General features: G+C 41.3%; 2 protein-coding genes across 2 annotated transcripts; one reads left to right on the top strand and one right to left on the bottom strand.

Moving 5' to 3' along the window:
- Positions 1-708: 708 nt before the first annotated feature.
- On the bottom strand, positions 709-3,248 carry LOC308422222 (mitogen-activated protein kinase 6-like). Its single transcript, XM_080918720.1, is given in 2 exon segments — positions 709-2,015; positions 2,021-3,248. Coding segments are annotated over 2 exon segments (2,154 nt in total). The 5' UTR covers positions 2,915-3,248; the 3' UTR covers positions 709-755.
- A 9,239-nt stretch (positions 3,249-12,487) lies between these two features.
- On the top strand, positions 12,488-16,866 carry LOC308422948 (acetylserotonin O-methyltransferase-like; the record flags this gene model as incomplete). The annotated part of the gene is made up of 8 exons (XM_080919544.1): positions 12,488-12,571; positions 12,874-13,033; positions 13,658-13,787; positions 14,048-14,116; positions 14,591-14,709; positions 14,915-15,073; positions 15,813-15,935; positions 16,655-16,866. 8 exons carry the CDS (start codon positions 12,488-12,490, stop codon positions 16,864-16,866), a joined length of 1,056 nt encoding a protein of 351 aa, XP_080775670.1.
- Between the last annotated feature and the right edge of the window lie 238 nt (positions 16,867-17,104).

Here is a 17,104-nt window from a genome sequence, read left to right as displayed (position 1 = left end):
CAAATGGAAAGAAGGGCAGTTGCAAATAAACTTAAAACTAAGTTAACTTTTATAATTAAATACAGAAAATATACTGATTTGCTAAAAATAAATAAGATGTGATGTATTTAACACTTCACTATGAAGAATGAACACCAGGACATTTATAAATGGTGAATGAGTCTCAATAGTTTACTACGATAAACGCTGGCTAGATAGAAGTGCATATGCCGTGGAGCACTATGGGTGGGTTATGTTTTGCCACATACTTTTGTTACCTTGAGGTAGATAACACATGTGTACCAAATTCGGCATTCATTTTCAGTTGCTGCTGGTATCATGTGTCTTAAGAAATGTGTACAGTATGAAAAACTTGAAAATACTAATGAATGAAAAATGTTTCAGGAAAAAAATAGATCTTTTCATGCAATTATGTACAGTCTCACTGTGTAAGTTTCAAGGCAAGGTTTTGTTTCCTGTAGCAGGTCTGGTCTATGTGGATGTCTATTCATCCTGTGCATCTGTCTCCTCCTGCACTGCATTGTTTTGTTCGATTCTTTGTATGTGTGTGTGCAAACGACATGCCAGTTCAAATGAAAAACTAACTCACATGTAGAAAAAAAGTCTGTGTTTTACAAACTGAGAACCAAGAAAAATCCTTGTAAATTAATGACACCTTCTGATTCAAGTAAAAAAAAAAAAAAAGACTTAAAACATTAGTGATAAAAAAAGACACAACACATTTCATGAAGAACAAAGAAATGTCTGCTGAGTGTTTAGTTCAGATGTTTCAGAATGCTGCTGTATGTCTTGTGAGGAATTTGAGGGGAAGCTTTCATAGCGGAAGGTGTTAACGTGGCCTGGAAGGACTTGAGCGGGGACCCCACTGGACTATGGAACTGTGGGGTGCCTATGGACTCTAGCTGCTTGCTCAGGAGGAACTCCCCACCGCTGTTCAGAAGCCCTGCCTCACGGCCTCTCTCCCCACGCTTCCCTTCCTCGACTGGCTCAGTTTCTAGCATTTCGGAATCCTCCTTCCTGCTAAAAAACTTGTCCAAATAGCTGGTGTAAGTGTTCTCCTTCTCCACATGTTCGTCCTTCCTGACCTCACAACAGAACTGACTGATGAGGAAACACTCCTCCCCGCCACTCACAAACTGACTGTCCCAGGAGGACTGGTACAAGGCTTCCAGCTGGGCCAGGTTAGCCCTTCCCTTCTCCTGCTTCTCACGGCTGACTGACTTGGATATCAGGCTCTTCAACTCTAGCTGGGACACAGAGCTGTTCAAGTCGTTTAACTTGTCAACTACGTCAGCAGATGCATGCTGGGCACTGAGCTGAATAGTCCCTGCGATGAAGGAGTCAAAGTCAAAGCCTTGGCCCCTCTCCCTCTCAGCCAGCTGCTGGGACGCCTCCTCTAGCGCGATCTGCGCCTTGACCAACCCGTTCCTCTCACACTTGGTCTTGCCCCTCTTATCGGATTTTTCTTTACTTTGCTCTTTCCAGTTGGAGAGATCTATGATAAGCTTGGGCTCATAGTAATGGTTAACCTCGCTGTCCCTCCACACCAGGCTATCTAAGTATGACGACCACCTTGTTTTGTAGTTACAGGTGTGGCTACACTCCAGATCACAATACTTGTTCTCATGGTGATCTGGGTACTGCCAAGGCTCGGCAGAGTAGCTGGTGTCGAAGGCGGTGTCTTCCAGGTACTTCTCTCGGTCTCCATCCAAGTACTTTCGAGGATCAACTTGAACTTCTTCTTCATCGGTGACATCAGACAGAGCTCTTGGGTCAAGCTGAACCTCATCGATATCAAAGTTGTTATGAATAGGCCAGTCATGCTCCGAGAACTGACAATCGTGGTACCTTTCCCAGTTATAAATATGACTGTGTGTCTCATCCATAAGCAAAATGTCGTCCACTTCGTCTTCTATGTGGAAAGGATGGCTTGAAATCGGCTCATCCGTTGGGAAGGAGTAGATGCTCATGTAAGGATGGGAAAGTGCTTCCTCGGCTGTCAGCCGGTCCATGGGCTGAATGTCAGAATCTGTTCCAGGAAATCCAGTGCGTCTCGACTAATCCCCGGAAGCAGCTGAGTTAGCGGTTTGTGTGGCTCAGTCATGTCGTTTCTAATGTAAACTGGAATCACGCTGAGAAGCTCCTGCCGATCTTCCCCATGCACAACAGGGATAGACTCTAAGATCAGCTGCATCTGTTCAAGTTCATGTGCACCTGCAAAGAGGGTTTTACCAGTCAGCATTTCAGCAAAGATGCAGCCTGCAGCCCACATGTCAATGGCTTTAGTATAATTATTAGGAGAAAGTAAAAGCCGTGGAGATCTGTACCATTTGGTAACCAATCCTTCAGAAAGATGACCCTTATGGGAATAATGAGGATCCATGATCCGTGCCAGACCAAAGTCACCTATCTTCAGCACCAAGTCTTCAGTGTTAATGAAAAGATTCTCTGGCTTGAGATCTCTGTGCAGTACGTTTGCAGAATGGATATATTTGAGCCCACGTAGCAGCTGATACATGAAAAGCCTGGCATGCTCTTCCAGTAAAGGGCCCTGTTCCAGCACATTCGCCAGGTCTGTCTCCATATACTCCTGAACAATGTAGACGCTATTCAGCTCCGTGAGAGAGCCCACATCGTCTGTAAGCTGGCTTCCACTGGGACCAAGAATTTCAAACACTTTCACAATGTTATCGTGGTCAAGTCTTCTAATAATTTTGATTTCACGGAGAGCATGTTTGACACTCTGGGGATCGGTGAGGACAATTTTCTTGATGGCTACTCTTTTGTCACAGTCATTGTCTACAGCAGAAAAAACCAAGCCGTTGCCTCCACAGCCCAATGGTTTTAAGTCCATGTACCTAGAGCCCAGATCAAAGCCATGAATGTTCATCAGACTTTCAAATTTCTCTGCCATTTTGAAACCTTTACAATTGCCTTTTCCTTTCAAATTGTTGAACTTGTGTAAACAAGGAAGAAAACTGGCATCAAAAGGGAAGATCTCTCAAAAAGGGAGAAAAACAATCACGTTCCCACAGCACGATGGTTTCTTGATGTTCATTGCAGACGCCAACCAGGCCCGCTGAGTTCCCCTCAGACGTAAAGCTCAAAAATCTCTATTCATACTGAGAATTAAGAAGATTGCAGTGCTCATAGTTCAAGGAAGGCAGCAACTCTGCAGACATTTAAAGAAAACACTCAAGAAACTCAAACGGAATGAAATGACATACTATGCGCTCAGATTCACTGTGCTAACTGACTTAACATGGGACAGAACCGAATAAATATGTGCCCGCAGGCCTCCGTGGACATCCTCTCACAGTGCAGATACATTCAGTGTTGGACTGGTCCTGAGCAGCATCCTAAGGCGCTGGGAAGCACTAGTTCCCTCTGCTTCCTCGCTTCCTTGTCACTGTGTTTCAACAGGAAGCCCTGGTGACGTAGGCTGACAGGCTTCTCTTCTTAGTGATCAGGTGGCTCCAGCTCACCACAGTCACAGTCAAAGCTACCGTCCATCTTACTCTGATACAACGGGACTTCTCCGACTCATCGAGAGAGTGCTGTGCTGGCGGCAGCGGCGTTTCCGGCGTTTCCGAGGCTCTCGCTTTGCCGCAGTCGCCGCCATGTAACCCCGACCCGCCAGAGAGGGCGCGGAGAGGAGGCGGGGCCTCCATTTTAGATTTTTAATCATTTTATATGACTTCTCATTCACTTTAGATAATTTTCCAGTCATTTAGATTGTCAGTCATTTTGGATGATTTTTGAGTCATTTTAGATTTATAGTCAATTTAGATGATTTTTCAGTGGTTTTAGATGTTTATTCAGTCATATTAGATTTTCAAACTTATTATATTAATTTATACTTATTTAAATTTTAAGGTAATTCAAAAGTTTTTTTAGTCATTTCAGATAATTTTTCAGTCATTTTAGATTTTCAGTAATTTTGGATCATTTTTGAGTCATTTAAATTTTTAGTCAATTTACGTTATTTTTCAACCCATTTAGATGAATTTTCAGTCATTTTAGATGTTCAGTCATATTGGATGATTCTATAGTCATTTTAGATTTTAAGTCAATTAGGATGATTTTTCCTTTATTTTTTATCTCTCTTACAACATTATTTTTTAAAAAGGAGTGCATACACAGACTTTTAAAGGCATTTTGGCATAACATTATGAATATTTTTGTCAGTCCTTAATTTTTTTAGAAGTTTGATAACATACATTGAAGTCCCACTAGTTACCATAAGTATAAAGTACAGGTAGAAGAGAACGTAACATGGAAACAGATTTCTTGGTGAGTATACATTAAGCTTAATGATCTTTGAATACCAAAATTTTCCACAATGCTATATTTTTAGCTCTTCAATTTTTAATGATTTAAGGTTCAGGTGTACTACACTCTGAGAGGGTGCTATACATTTATTGTTTCCTAAGAAGGACTGAGGCTTTCTATTTTGGCCTTTGTTTTTGTTGGGCTTCATATTGCCTGTGAGTTATTTCTGGGATGTTCAGAGCTTTCTGGGGCTAGTGTCCAATTATCAGTGACTGCGTATTATGTCTGTTCTTTTGTGACTGGGTTGCCTCACTCAGGATGATAGCCTCTAGATGCATGCATTTTCCTAAAAGTTTCATAAAGTCATTGTTTCTGATAGCTGAGTAGTACTCCATTGTGTAAATATACCACAATTTTTGTATCCATTCATCTACTGAAGGATATCTGGTTTCTTTCAAGCTTCTGGCTATTATAACTATAGGGCTGCTATGAACATTGTGGTGCATGTGCCCTTATTGTATGCTGGAGCATCTTGGGGGTATATGCCCAGAAGTCGAATAACTTCAGGTAGAACTATGTCTAATTTTCTGAGGAACTGACAGACTGATTTGCAGAGTGGTTGTACCAGCTAACAACCCCACCAAAAGAGGATGAATGTTCTTCTTTCTATGCATCCTCGCAAGCATTTTCTGTCATCTTGAGTTTTTGAACTTAGCCATTCTGACTGGTGTGAGGTGGAGTCTCAGGGCTGTTATGATTTGCATTTCCCTGATGATTAGGGATGTCGAACACTTCCTTAGATGCTTCTCAGCCATAATATATTTCTCAATTGAGAACTTTTTATTTAGCTCTGTACCCCATTTTTTAATAGGATTGATTAATTCTCTGGATCCTAACTTCTTGAGTTCTTTGTATACATTAGATATTAAACCTCGATCAGATGTGGGGTAGGTAAAGATCTTTTCCCAAACTGTTGGCTGCCATTTTATTTTCTTGACAGTGTCCTTAGCCTTACAGAAACTTTGCAATTTCATTACGTCCCATTCTCAATCTTTGACCTTAGAGCACAAGCCATTGGTGTTCTGTTCAGGAAAATTTCCCCTGTGCCTAGGTGTTCTAAGGTGTTCCCTATTTTCTCTTCTAATAGTTTCAGTGTAACTGGTTTAATGTGGAGATCTTTGATCCACTTACACTTGAGCTTTGTGAAAGGAGATAAGAAAGGGTCTATTTGCATTCTTCTACATGCGGAGTGATAGTTGGACCAACACCATTTGTTGAAGAGGCTGTCGTTTCTCCATTGGATGTTTACAGCTCCTTTGTCAAAAATCAAGTGACCATATGTGTCACTTCTGTTCTGCTCCATTGATCAATGTGCCTCTCTCTGTAGCAGTACCATGCATTTTTAACACAATTGCCTTGTAATACAGCTTGAGATTATTAATGGTGATTCCTAAATATGTTTTCTTGTTGAGGATGGATTTTGATATTCTAGGTTTTTTCTTATTCCAGATGAATTTGCACATTGCTCTTTTCAACTCTATGAAGAATTGGGTTGGAATTTTGATAGGAATTGCATTGAATCTGTAGTATGCTTTTGGTAAAATGGCAATTTTTACAATGTTAATCCTTCCAATCTATGAGCATGAAAGATCTTAACATCTTCTGAGATCTTCTTCAATTTCCTTCTTCAGAGATCTGAAGTTCTTGTCATACAGGTACTTCGCATGCTTAGTTAGAGTTACACCAAGGTATTTCATATTGCTTGTGACTATTGTGAAGTGTATCTTTTCCCTAATTTCTTTCTCTGAATGTTGATCCTTTGAGTAGAGGAAGGCTACTGATTTGTTTGAGTTAATTTTATATCCAGCCACTTTGCTGAACTTGTTTATCAGCTGTAAAATTCTCTGGTCGAATTTTTGGGGTCACTTACATATACTATCATGTCATCTGCAAATAGTGATATTTTTTACTTCATTCTGATTTGTATCCCTTTGATTTCCTTTAGCTGTTTAATTGCTTGGACTAAGACTTCCATGTTGAATAGGTAGGGGGAGAGTGGGCAACCCTGTCTAATTCCTGATTTTAGTGGAATTACTTCAAGTTTCTCACCATTAAGTTTGATGTTGGCTATTGGTTTGCTGTATATTGCTTTTATTATGTAAGGGTATGGGCCTTGGATTCCTGTTCTTGCCAAGACTTTTAAGATGAATGGGTGTTGAATTTTGTGAGATGATCATATAGTGTTCTTTGGGTTTATTTATGTGGTGGATTACATAGATGGATTTTCGTATATTAATACAACCCTGCATCTCAGGGATGAAGCCTGCTTGATCATGGTGAATGATCATTACGATGCGTTCTTGTCCTCGGTTTGCAAGGATTTGTTGAATATTTTTGCATCAATGTTCATAAGGGAGATTGGTCTGAAATTTTCTTTTCTTGTAGGGCCTTTGTGTGGTTTAAGAATGGGCATTATTGTGGCCTCGAAAAACGAGTTAGGTAGTATTCCATCTGACTCTATTTTGTGGACTGGTTTGGAGATTATTGGTATTAAGTTGTCCATAAATGTCTGATAGCATTCTGCACTGAACCCTGTGGTTTTTTTAGTTGGGATGCTTTTGATGATTGCTTCTATTTCTTCAGGTGTTATGGGATTATTTAGATGGTTTACCTGGTACTGGCTTAACTTTAGTATCTGGTATCTGTCTAGGAATTCATCCATTTCCTCCAGATTTCCCAGCTTTGTTGAGTATAGGCTTTTGTAGTAGGATATGATGATTTCTTGAATTTCCTCAGTTTCAGTTGTTATGTCTCCACTTTCATTTCTGATTTTGATAGTTTGGATAATCTCTCTTTGCCCTCTAGTTAGTCTGGCTAAGGGTATATCAATCTTGTTAATTTTCTCAAAGCTCTTGGTTTTGTTGATTCTTTGAATGGTTCTTTTTGTTTCTATTTGGTCAATTTCTACTCTGAATTTGATTATTTATTGCTGTCTACTCCTCTTGGTTGTATCTGTTTTCTTTTTTTTTTCCTAGAGCTTTCAACTGTGTGGTCAAGCTGCTAGTGTATGCTCTCTCTGGGTTCTTTTTGGAGGCACTCAGAGCTATGAGTTTTTCTCTTAGTACTGCTTTCATTGCAACCCCTAGGTTTGGGAATATTGTGTTTTCATTTTCATTAAATTCTAGAAAATCCTTAATTTCTATCTTTATTTCTTCCTTGACCATGCTATCATTGAGTAGAGCATTGTTCAGCTTCCATGTGTATATGGGCTTTTGTTGTCTTTGTTGTTATTAAAGACCAGCTTTAGTCCATGGTGATCTGATAGGATTCATGGGAGAGTTTCAATATTCTTATACCTATTAAGGCTGGTTTTGTGACTGACCATATGGTCAGTTTTGGAGAATGTGCCGTGAGGTGCTGAAAAGAATGTGTATTCTTTTCTTTGAGGTTAAAATGTTCTGTAGATGTCTATTAATTCTGATTAGTTCACAACCTCTGCTAGTTTCACTGTATTCTTGTTCAGTTTCTGCTTCCATAAGATGTCCATTGATGAGACTGGGGTGTTGAAGTCTCCCACTATTATTGTGTGTGGTTCAATGTATTTTTGAGCTTTAGTAATGTTTCTTTTATGAATTTGGGTGCTCTTGTATTTAGAGCATATATGTTAAGGATTGAGCTTTCCTTCTGATAAGTTTTTCTTGTACTGAGTAAAGGGTGTCCTTCCTTATCTTTTTTGATAACTTTTGGTTGAAAATCTACTTTATTCGATATTAGAATGGCTACTCCAGCTTGTTTCTTGGGGCTGTTTGCTTGGTAGGATTTTACCCAGCCTTTTACTCTGAGATAGTGTCTGTTTTTGTCTCTGAGATGAGTTTCCTGTATGCAGCAAAATGCTGGGTTTTGTTTATATATCCATTCTGATAGCCTATGTCTTTTTATTGAGAAATTGAGTCCGTTTATGTTAACAGATATTAAGGAATAGTGGTTACTGTTTCCTGCTATTTAGGGATAGAATTGTGTCTGTGTGTCTTTCTTTCTTTCTTTCTTTTTTTTTTTTTTTTTTTTTTTTTTGAGGATGTAGTTTCCCTCCTTGTGTTTGGTTTTCCTCCTATTATTCTTTGTATGGCTGGATTTGTGGTCAGATATTGTGTAAATTTAGTTTTGTCCTGGAATATCTTGGTCTTTCCATCTATGGTGATTGATAGTTTTGCTGGAAATAGCAACCTGGGCTGACATTTGTGTTCTCTTAGGGTCTGTATAATGTCTGTCCAGGATCTTCTAGCTTTCATAGTCTCTGTTTAGAAGTCGGGTGTGATTCTGATTGGTCTGTCTTTATATGTTACATGAACCTTTTCCCTTACTGCTTTTAGTATTCTTTCTTTGCTTTGGGCACTTGGTGTTTTGACAATTATGTGTCGAGAGGAATTTCTTTTCTGGTCCACTCTATTTGGAGTTCCATGGCTTCTTTTATGCTCATGGTCATCTCATTTTTAAGGGTAGAGAAGTTTTCTTCTGTGATTTTGTTGAAGATATTTACTGTGCCTCTAATTTGATATTCTTTGCCCTCTTCCATTTTTGTTATTCTTAGGTTTCGTCTTTTCATTGTGTCCTGGATCTCCTGAACATTTTGGGTTAGAAGATTTTTAGTTTTTGCATCTTCTCTGATTGTTTTGTCTATGATTACGATATTGTCTTCAGTCCCTTAGATTCTCTCTTCCATATCTTGTAGTCTGTTGGAGATGCTTGCATCTGTGACTGATGATTTCTTTTTTAGATTTTCGATCTCCAGGGTTGTCTCTTTTTGTGTTTCCTTTATTGTTTCTAATTCCATTTTCAATTTCTTCATCTCTTTGGTTCTCTTTTCCTGTATTTCTTTGAGTGTTTTTCGTGTTTCCTCTTTAAAAGCTTCTATTTGTTTATGGTTGTCCTCTCGTTCTTGTTGGAGGGAGTTATTCATGCCCTTCTCAAAGATCTCCATCCTCATCTTGAGGTCTGAATTCAGGTCTGAATCTTCTTTTTCTGGAGTTTTTGGCAATCCACTGCTTGCTGTGATGGGAGAGCTGGGTTTTGATGTTGCCAGGTTGTCTTGGTTTCCATTGCTTAAGTTCTTTCATTTTCCTCTTGCCATGTTGTTGTCTGTGATTTTACGTGGTCTTGTCATCTGTCTCTCTTGTGGACCTGAGGGCCTGTTTGAGGAAGAAAACCGCATCTGAGTGTTTGGCTTTTGGTGGGCAAGCAGTCAGTTCTGGTAACAGTGACTCAGCTCTGTCTTTGTGGGCTGAGATGTGAGAGCTCTTGAGAGGCTGTTCTGGTAGCTCAGCCCTGTGCCCACAGGTTCTGAGTACTACTGGCAGGGACCTGGCTCTTTCTCTAGGCCACAACGGACCCTTTTCCCAATAGCACAGTACTTTCTGCTCTCTGAGGATTTCCTATTTGCTCTCCCTGGGCCTATGTGTCAGACTCCTGTCTGGTTCAGGTGTAAGAGGGTCTGTAGAGTTGAATTTAAAACACTACCCTTCCCGGGCAAACCCCAGCTCCCACTGACAGTGGCTTATGCCTTAATGTGGGCCTGTGTGTCTAGACTTTGAGCCAGGGCTTTTCAGGCAATCCTGAGTCCCTTTGCCATAGTTCTGGCTCCAGTGAACCAACCAGAGGACCACATTTTCTGCGTACTCCGCCTAGCCCTCTCTGCATTTTGGTTACTTACAGGGCAGTCTCACCAGGCCCGTGTCCCTGGATCTCTGCTGTTCCAGGTGCCCTCATTTATTTTAGGTGATTTTTCAGTGATTTTAGATTTTCAGTCATTTTGTATGATTGTTGAGTGATTTTAAATTTTTAGTTAATTTAGAAATTTTTTTAGTCATTTTATATGATGTTTCAGTAATTTTAGGTTTTAAGTCATTTTGGATGATTTTTGAGTCATTTTAGATTTTTCAGTTATTTTAGAGGATTTTTTGTAATTTTAGATTTTTCAGTCATTTTAGACTTTAATTTTAGATAGTTTTTCAGTCGTTTTAGGTAATTTATAGTCATTTTAAATTTTTAGTCAATTTAGAATATTTTTCAGTCAATTTAATTGATTTTTCAGTAATTTTAGACTTTCAGTCATTTTAGATTATTTTTGAGGCATTTTAGATGATTTTATAGACATTTTAGATTTTTAGACAATTTTGTTTCTTTTTCAGTCATTTCAGAAAATTTTTTCAGTCATATAAGAGTGTTTTTTGGTCATCTTAAATGATTTTATAGTCATTTTAGATTTTTAGTCAATTTAAATTATTTTTCAGTCATTTTAGAATTTTTTAACATATTTAAGATTTTCATTCTTTTTAGATGAATGTTCGGTCATTTAAGATTTTTCATTTTTTTAAGTCATTTTTCAGTCCTTTTAGATTTTTCAATCATTTTAGACGTTAATTAATCTTAGAAGGTTTTTCAGTCATTTTACATGACTTAATAGTCACTTTGATTTTTAGTCAATTTATATTATTTTTCAGTCACTTTAGATGATTTTTCATTGATTTTAGATAATTTTTTTTAGGAATTTAAAATTTTTCAATCATTTTGCACTTTCCCTAATTTTAGATGGTGTTTCAGTTATTTTAGATTATTTCATAGTCATTTTAGATTTTTAGTTAATTTAGATTATTTTTCAATCATTTTAGGTGATTTTTCAGTCATTTTAGATTTTCACTCATTTTAGATGATTTTTGACTCATTTTAGATTTTTAGTCAATTTAGATTATTTTTCAGTCATTTTGGATGATTTTCCAGTTATTTTAGATGATATTTTTATTAATTTAAGATTTCTCAATCAATTTTTATTTTAAGTAATTTTAAATCTATTTTCAGTCATTTTAGATTATTTGTTTTCATTTTAGGATTGTAGTCAATTTAGATTATTTTTTAGTCATTTTAGATGATTTCTCTGTCATTTTAGATTTTTAGTCATTTTAGATGCTTTTTCAGACATTTTAGATGATTTTATACTGATTTTAGATTTTAAGTCAATTTAGATTATTTTTGAGTCATTTTAGATAATTGTTCAGGTACTTTAGATCATGTTATAGTCATTTTAGATTGTTTTTCTGTCATTTTAGATTTTAAGTCAATTTATTTTTTGTTTCAGTCATTTTATATGATTTTTCAGTCATTTTAGGTGAATTTTCAGTCATTTTAGTTTTCCAGTCATGTTAGATATTTAGCCATTTTAGATTATCAGTCATTTTACATAATTTTTCATGCATTTTAGATTTTTTTCAATAACTTTAAATGATGGACAGGAAGTGGGATTTTCACGACAGGAAGTTCATTTTAGGGTCACGAAGTGGACATTTAGAGTCAAGAAATTGATATTTAGAGTCAGGAAATTGATGTTTAAGGACAGGTAGTTGGGTTTCAGGGACAGAAAGTGGATATTGCTGGACAGAAATTAGAGTTTGAAACACAGGAAGTGGATGCTAAAAGAAAGGACGTGGGGAATTAGATACAAGAAGCAAAAGTTTAGGCAGAAAGTGGCGTTTTGTGGGCAGAAAGTAGATGTTCATGAGCAGGAAGTTGGGTTTTAGAGAATGAAAGTAGATGTTTATGGACAAAAAGTGTCATGGCCACTGTATTGTCCTAAGAAGTGCCTTCTACAGTGGAAGAACTGAAAGATACTATAAAAAACCAGAAACCGGAAGTGATGTGGACAAGAAGTGTGACAGAAAACAGGAAGTGAGATCACAGCAAACAGTATGTGGTGTAGACAGAAAGTGGGAGAAATAGAAAGTGGAACAGGAAACAGGAAGTGACATCACTGGGACTGGGCAGTGGCCCATGGGTGAGAAATGGCCTTCTGGGCATCGGGGACTGGAGCCACTAACAGCAAGTCACATCATTGTGATGTATGGAAACTGTGGTCACAGTGGAAACAGGAAGTGGATTCTGAAGGCACAGGAAGTGATGTCACAAGGACTGGGGTGGGTTTTTCAGGACAGAATTAAGTTTTTGGGACAAAAGTTGGGTTTTATTTGTACAGAAAGTAATGTCACAGAAAGATATAGATGTCACATGACACAGAAAACAGCTTTGGGGGAACAGGAAGTGACATTGCCATCCCGGCTCCACACCCTTTCCACCCCTCCCTGCAGTGGGAGTGGCTGACCCTAATTCCCGGAGGCCTTGCTTATCCGGATCAACCCAGGGGGATTAGCCCCTGTGCTCCAGATGCAGGATGGCATCCGAGGAGGTCGACGGGGACCTGGAACAGGAGTATGCGGCCCTCATGGATTTGGCACACGGCTTTATGGCCTCACAGGTGACCACCAACCCCCAGTCCCCCCGACTCCTGACTTAGACACAGACTGGAAGCTTTTCTGGTGTTATCTCTGACTCTGGGGTGACATCCTGACCTCTCCCCTGCCCTGTGGGACTTGACCTAGACCCCAAAGAACCCCAGATTCTGACCCCGTAACCTCCAACTCCACCATAAAATTTAAATTTTATTGAATTGACCTCTGACCCTGGAATTAACCCCCTGACAGTTCCTGGCCTCCTGACCCCAGCCCCAGAGACTTCATTTTTGAACCCATGACCCTCAACCCTGCCCACCCTCCATAGGTGCTGTTCGCGGCGCTGGAGCTGGGAGTGTTTGAGGCGGCGTCCGAGGGTCCTGTGGACGCAGCATCTGTTTCGGGGGTTGCAGGGTCGGACCCGCGGGCCACGCAGCTGCTGCTAGACACCTGTGCCGGGCTCGGGCTTCTTAGGGCAGAGCCAGGGGGTGAGGCTGAGGCATGGCCTGGGGGTGGTACTAGGGTTCAATGAGGGGTTTGGGGTCACTTTGGTCTGTTTACAGTCGCTTCCTGTCTCCAAATTCTACTTTGTCTCCCCATGATATCACTTTATCTTGGTAAACCCACTTTTTGTCCCTGTGATGTCATTTCCTGTCTGTTAATTTGTACTTCCTGCCCCTTAACTTCCACTTCCTTTCCCAGAAATGCCACTTTCTTCCTCCAAAACCATTTCCTGTCTCTAAACCTTCACTTCCTGTTTCTAAAAAAACTTTCTGTCTCTGTGACATCACTTTCTGTTCCTGTGAAATCACTTACTGTCCCTAAGATTAACATCCTGTAGGCAATACCAAATTTCTGCATCTAGAACTTCATTTCCTGTCCCTGAAAAACAACTTTCTGTCCCTGTGACATCACTTCCATTCTGTATATTTGTACTTCCTGTCTGTGAAACCCCACTCCCTGTGTGTAAAACCCACTTTCTGTCCCCGCAAGTCTCTTCCTGTCTGACTTCCCAGGTGTCATGAGCTGGGTGGGGCCTGGGGTGGTGGGGGTGACGAATGTGAGGGACAGAGTCAGCAACTAAGCCCTGCCCCCGGCCAATGCCCCCACAGGCCACTTCGCAAACTCGGCCTTGGCCTCGCGCTTTCTGGTCGCTGGCGTCCCCCTGTCTCAGCGCAGCCTCCTACTGTACCTTGGAGGCACTGCCTACCGCTGCTGGGGGCAGCTGGCCACAGGGATCAGGTGGGGTGCATGGGATGTGGCCTCGCCCCATGCTGTTTCCTAAAAACTTACTTCCTGTTTGTCCGAACCAACTTCCTGATTGTCACAAACCACTTCCTGTTTCTCAAAACCCACTTCCTGTTTTTCTGAAATTCACTTCCTGTTTCCATAACATTAACTTTCTGTTTTCCACAAACCCACGTTTTCTCCCATGGGAGGGTGAGACATCTGGCCCTCCCTGGACCCCAGGGTCAGAGGTCAAGCCGGCCCCGCCCCTGCAGGGAAGGACGAAGCCAGTACGCCAGGGCCGTGGGCATCGATGTCGAAGACCCATTCGACGCCATCTACAGGTGATGCCCCCTGGGGCCCTGCCCTTGACATCTGGCCACACACGCTAGTTTCCTGTCCCCAGAAACACTACTTTCTGTCTTCGTAATCCACTCTCCATACTTTTAACATCACTTTCTGTCCCAGAAACCCAACTTCAAGCCAACCTGACACAACTTCCTGTCTCTAAAACCCACTTTTTGTTGCTCAAACCCCACTTCTTGTTCCATTAACAGTACTTCTTGTACCCAAAAATAACCATTTGCTGTCCTCAAAATTCACCTCCTGTCCCTGTGACATTATTTCCTCTCTAATCCCCATTTTCTGTAGCTCAAACCCCACTTTCTACCTGAAAATTCTACTTCCTGTCTGTGAAAACCTCATTTCCTGTCACCATGACATCACTTCCCATTCTTTGACATCACTTCCAGTTACTCTAACATCACTTTTTTCCTACACAGCGTCACTTCCTTTCTCTTTGATGTCACTTCCTGCAGGTCGGAGGCAGAGCTGCTGCTGTTCACCCAAGGCCTGCAGGAGACCTGGAGCCTGTGGGGGAGGCGGGTTCTCACAGCCTTTGACCTCTCGCCCTTCCGGGTCGTATGTGATCTCGGGGGTTAGTTTGGGGGGTCGTGGGGTGGGGCCTAGGCAAGAAGTGATATCATGGGAAACAGGAAGTGACATCACAGGAACAAAGTGAGGGGTTTTCACAGACAGGAAGTGGAGTTTAGAATTATAAAGTGAACTTTCTAGGGCAGAAAGTGGATTTAGAGGTAGAAAGTGATATCGCAGTGCCCAGAGAAGGCTATGTGTCCCCGCAGGTGGGTCTGGGGCTCTGGCACGCGAGGTCGCCCGGCTCTACCCTGGTAGCGCCGTGACTGTGTTCGAGATGCCAGAGGTGGTCGCTGCAGTTCGCAGGCACTTACCACCCCCAGGGGGGACCAGGCCCGAGGAGGAGACTCATGTGACCTTCGTGGAAGGTTAGTGGGCGGGACCTTATCCTGCATAATGCAAATATATGCAAATTTAGGCAAATTAGCACAAATCAGCAGGTTTTGGTTTGTTATTGGATTGTTATACAAATTCAGCAAATTAATTCAAATTCATGCTGGAATTTATGTAAATCAATGTGAATTTATGACAATTAGCTTATCTTCTGTCTCGGAATCAGGCTGTTACGTAAATTCGCATGCATTTTTGAAAATCAGGGCAAATTTATGCAAATTCATCTAAGTACATGGGAAATTTAAGAAAATTTATGCAGATCTGCCGAAAATTCTTGGCTATGTAGATTTTATGCAAATCGAGTACCTAGTGGATGCTTTATTCAAATCCGTTCAGCTTTATGCAATTCTGGTCTATGGAGAATTCATGCAAATTCAGTCAAATCATCTTAAAATTTGATTTCTGCAGTTATTCAAATTTATTCAAATTCACACAAATTATGAAGATTTATGCAGATTTGTACCCGTTACTGTTTCTCTCCCATGTCCTGTCTTCTCATTTCAGCTGTCCCCCAAATATATCTGACTTCCTGTCTTATGGCCTAACTTCCTGTCCTACTGTCTCACTTCTTGTCTGCACCACATACTGCTTCCTATGATGTCACTTCCTTTCTCTTGTTTCATTTCCCATTTCTCATTTCTTGTCTCCTACTTCCTGTCAGTGATATCACTTCCTGTTTGACTTTCTGTTCTTCCCCCCCAAACCCCCCCGCAGGCGACCTCTTTCAGTCTTGCCTTCCATGTGCCGACCTGTACATCCTGGCCCGGGTCCTGCACGACTGGACAGACGCAGCCTGCACAGGGCTCCTGGGGCGTGTGCGACACGCGCTCCGCCCAGGTGGGTGGTGCCTCGGACTGGGGACAGGGCCTGCAGGGAACATGAAGTGACCTCACAGGTGGGGGTGCAGGCCAGGTTTGAGGTTCTCAAGCTGTGGGCAAGTCCTGGATTGGGAGTAAAGTTCAGGAGTCTCTGGGCAGGACAGGAAGTGATGTCCCAGCCATCAGAAGTAAAAAAATAAGTGAATTTTGAGGCTGGAATAAGAAACGTAAGCGCATGAAGTGGTCAGGGAGTGAAATTTCAGGGACAGATAGTGACGTCAGATGAACAGGAAATGACAAAGTACAAACAGAAAATGGAATTTCTGGGACAGAAAACAGGAATTTAGACAGAGGAAGAGGCACTCCTGGGACATGAAGTCGGTCTGGATAAAGGGAAATTGGGTTCCTGAGACAGGAAGTAAAATTTAGAGACAGTAAGTGTGTTTCGGGAGACAAAAAGTGAAGATTCAGGAACAGAAGTGACATCAAAGCCACAAGAAATACAAAAGTACAAACAGGAAGTTAAATTTCTGGAACACAAAACAGGAATTTAGGCACAGGATGTGGTTCTGGATGACAAGAAGTGGGAGATTAAGAGACAGGAATTGGGTTTGAGCAACAGGAAGGGGAATTTTAGCAATAGGAAGTGATATCACAGAAGAAATTGTGAGACAGGAAGTGACATCACGGGCTTAGGAAGTGACCCGAGTTCTCCCATACCCCATTTCTGCCTGACAGGTGGGGCAGTGCTGCTGGTGGAGGCGGTGCTGGCAGCAGGGGGTGCAGGGCCTCCCCGGACACTACTGCTGTCGCTGAACATGCTGCTGCAGACACGCGGCCGCGAGCGCACAGAGCATGAGTACCGCAACATTGCTGCCCGTGCCGGCTTTTCCCAGTTTCGCCTCCGACGCCCTGGGGGGCCCTACGACGCCATGCTGGCCCGGAAGTGATCCCCCCGACCTTTGCCTGTTTCTGTCCCAGAAACCCCACTTCCTCTCTCTAAAACCCAAATTTCTATCTCTTAAACCCACTTACTTTTTCCAAATTCCCATTTCCTGTTCCCAAAACCCCATTTCATCTTTCCAAAATCCACTTCCTGTTTCCATTTAACCCACTTCCTATTTTCATAAATTCACTTCCTATCTCTAAAACCTACTTCCTGTTTCCAATGAACCCACTTCCAGTCCC

Source organism: Micromys minutus (genome assembly GCF_963924665.1).
Source record: "Micromys minutus genome assembly, chromosome: 7".
NCBI lineage: Eukaryota > Metazoa > Chordata > Mammalia > Rodentia > Muridae > Micromys > Micromys minutus.
Note: the sequence above shows the minus strand (reverse complement) of the source record. Positions and strands in the feature narration are given on the sequence as shown.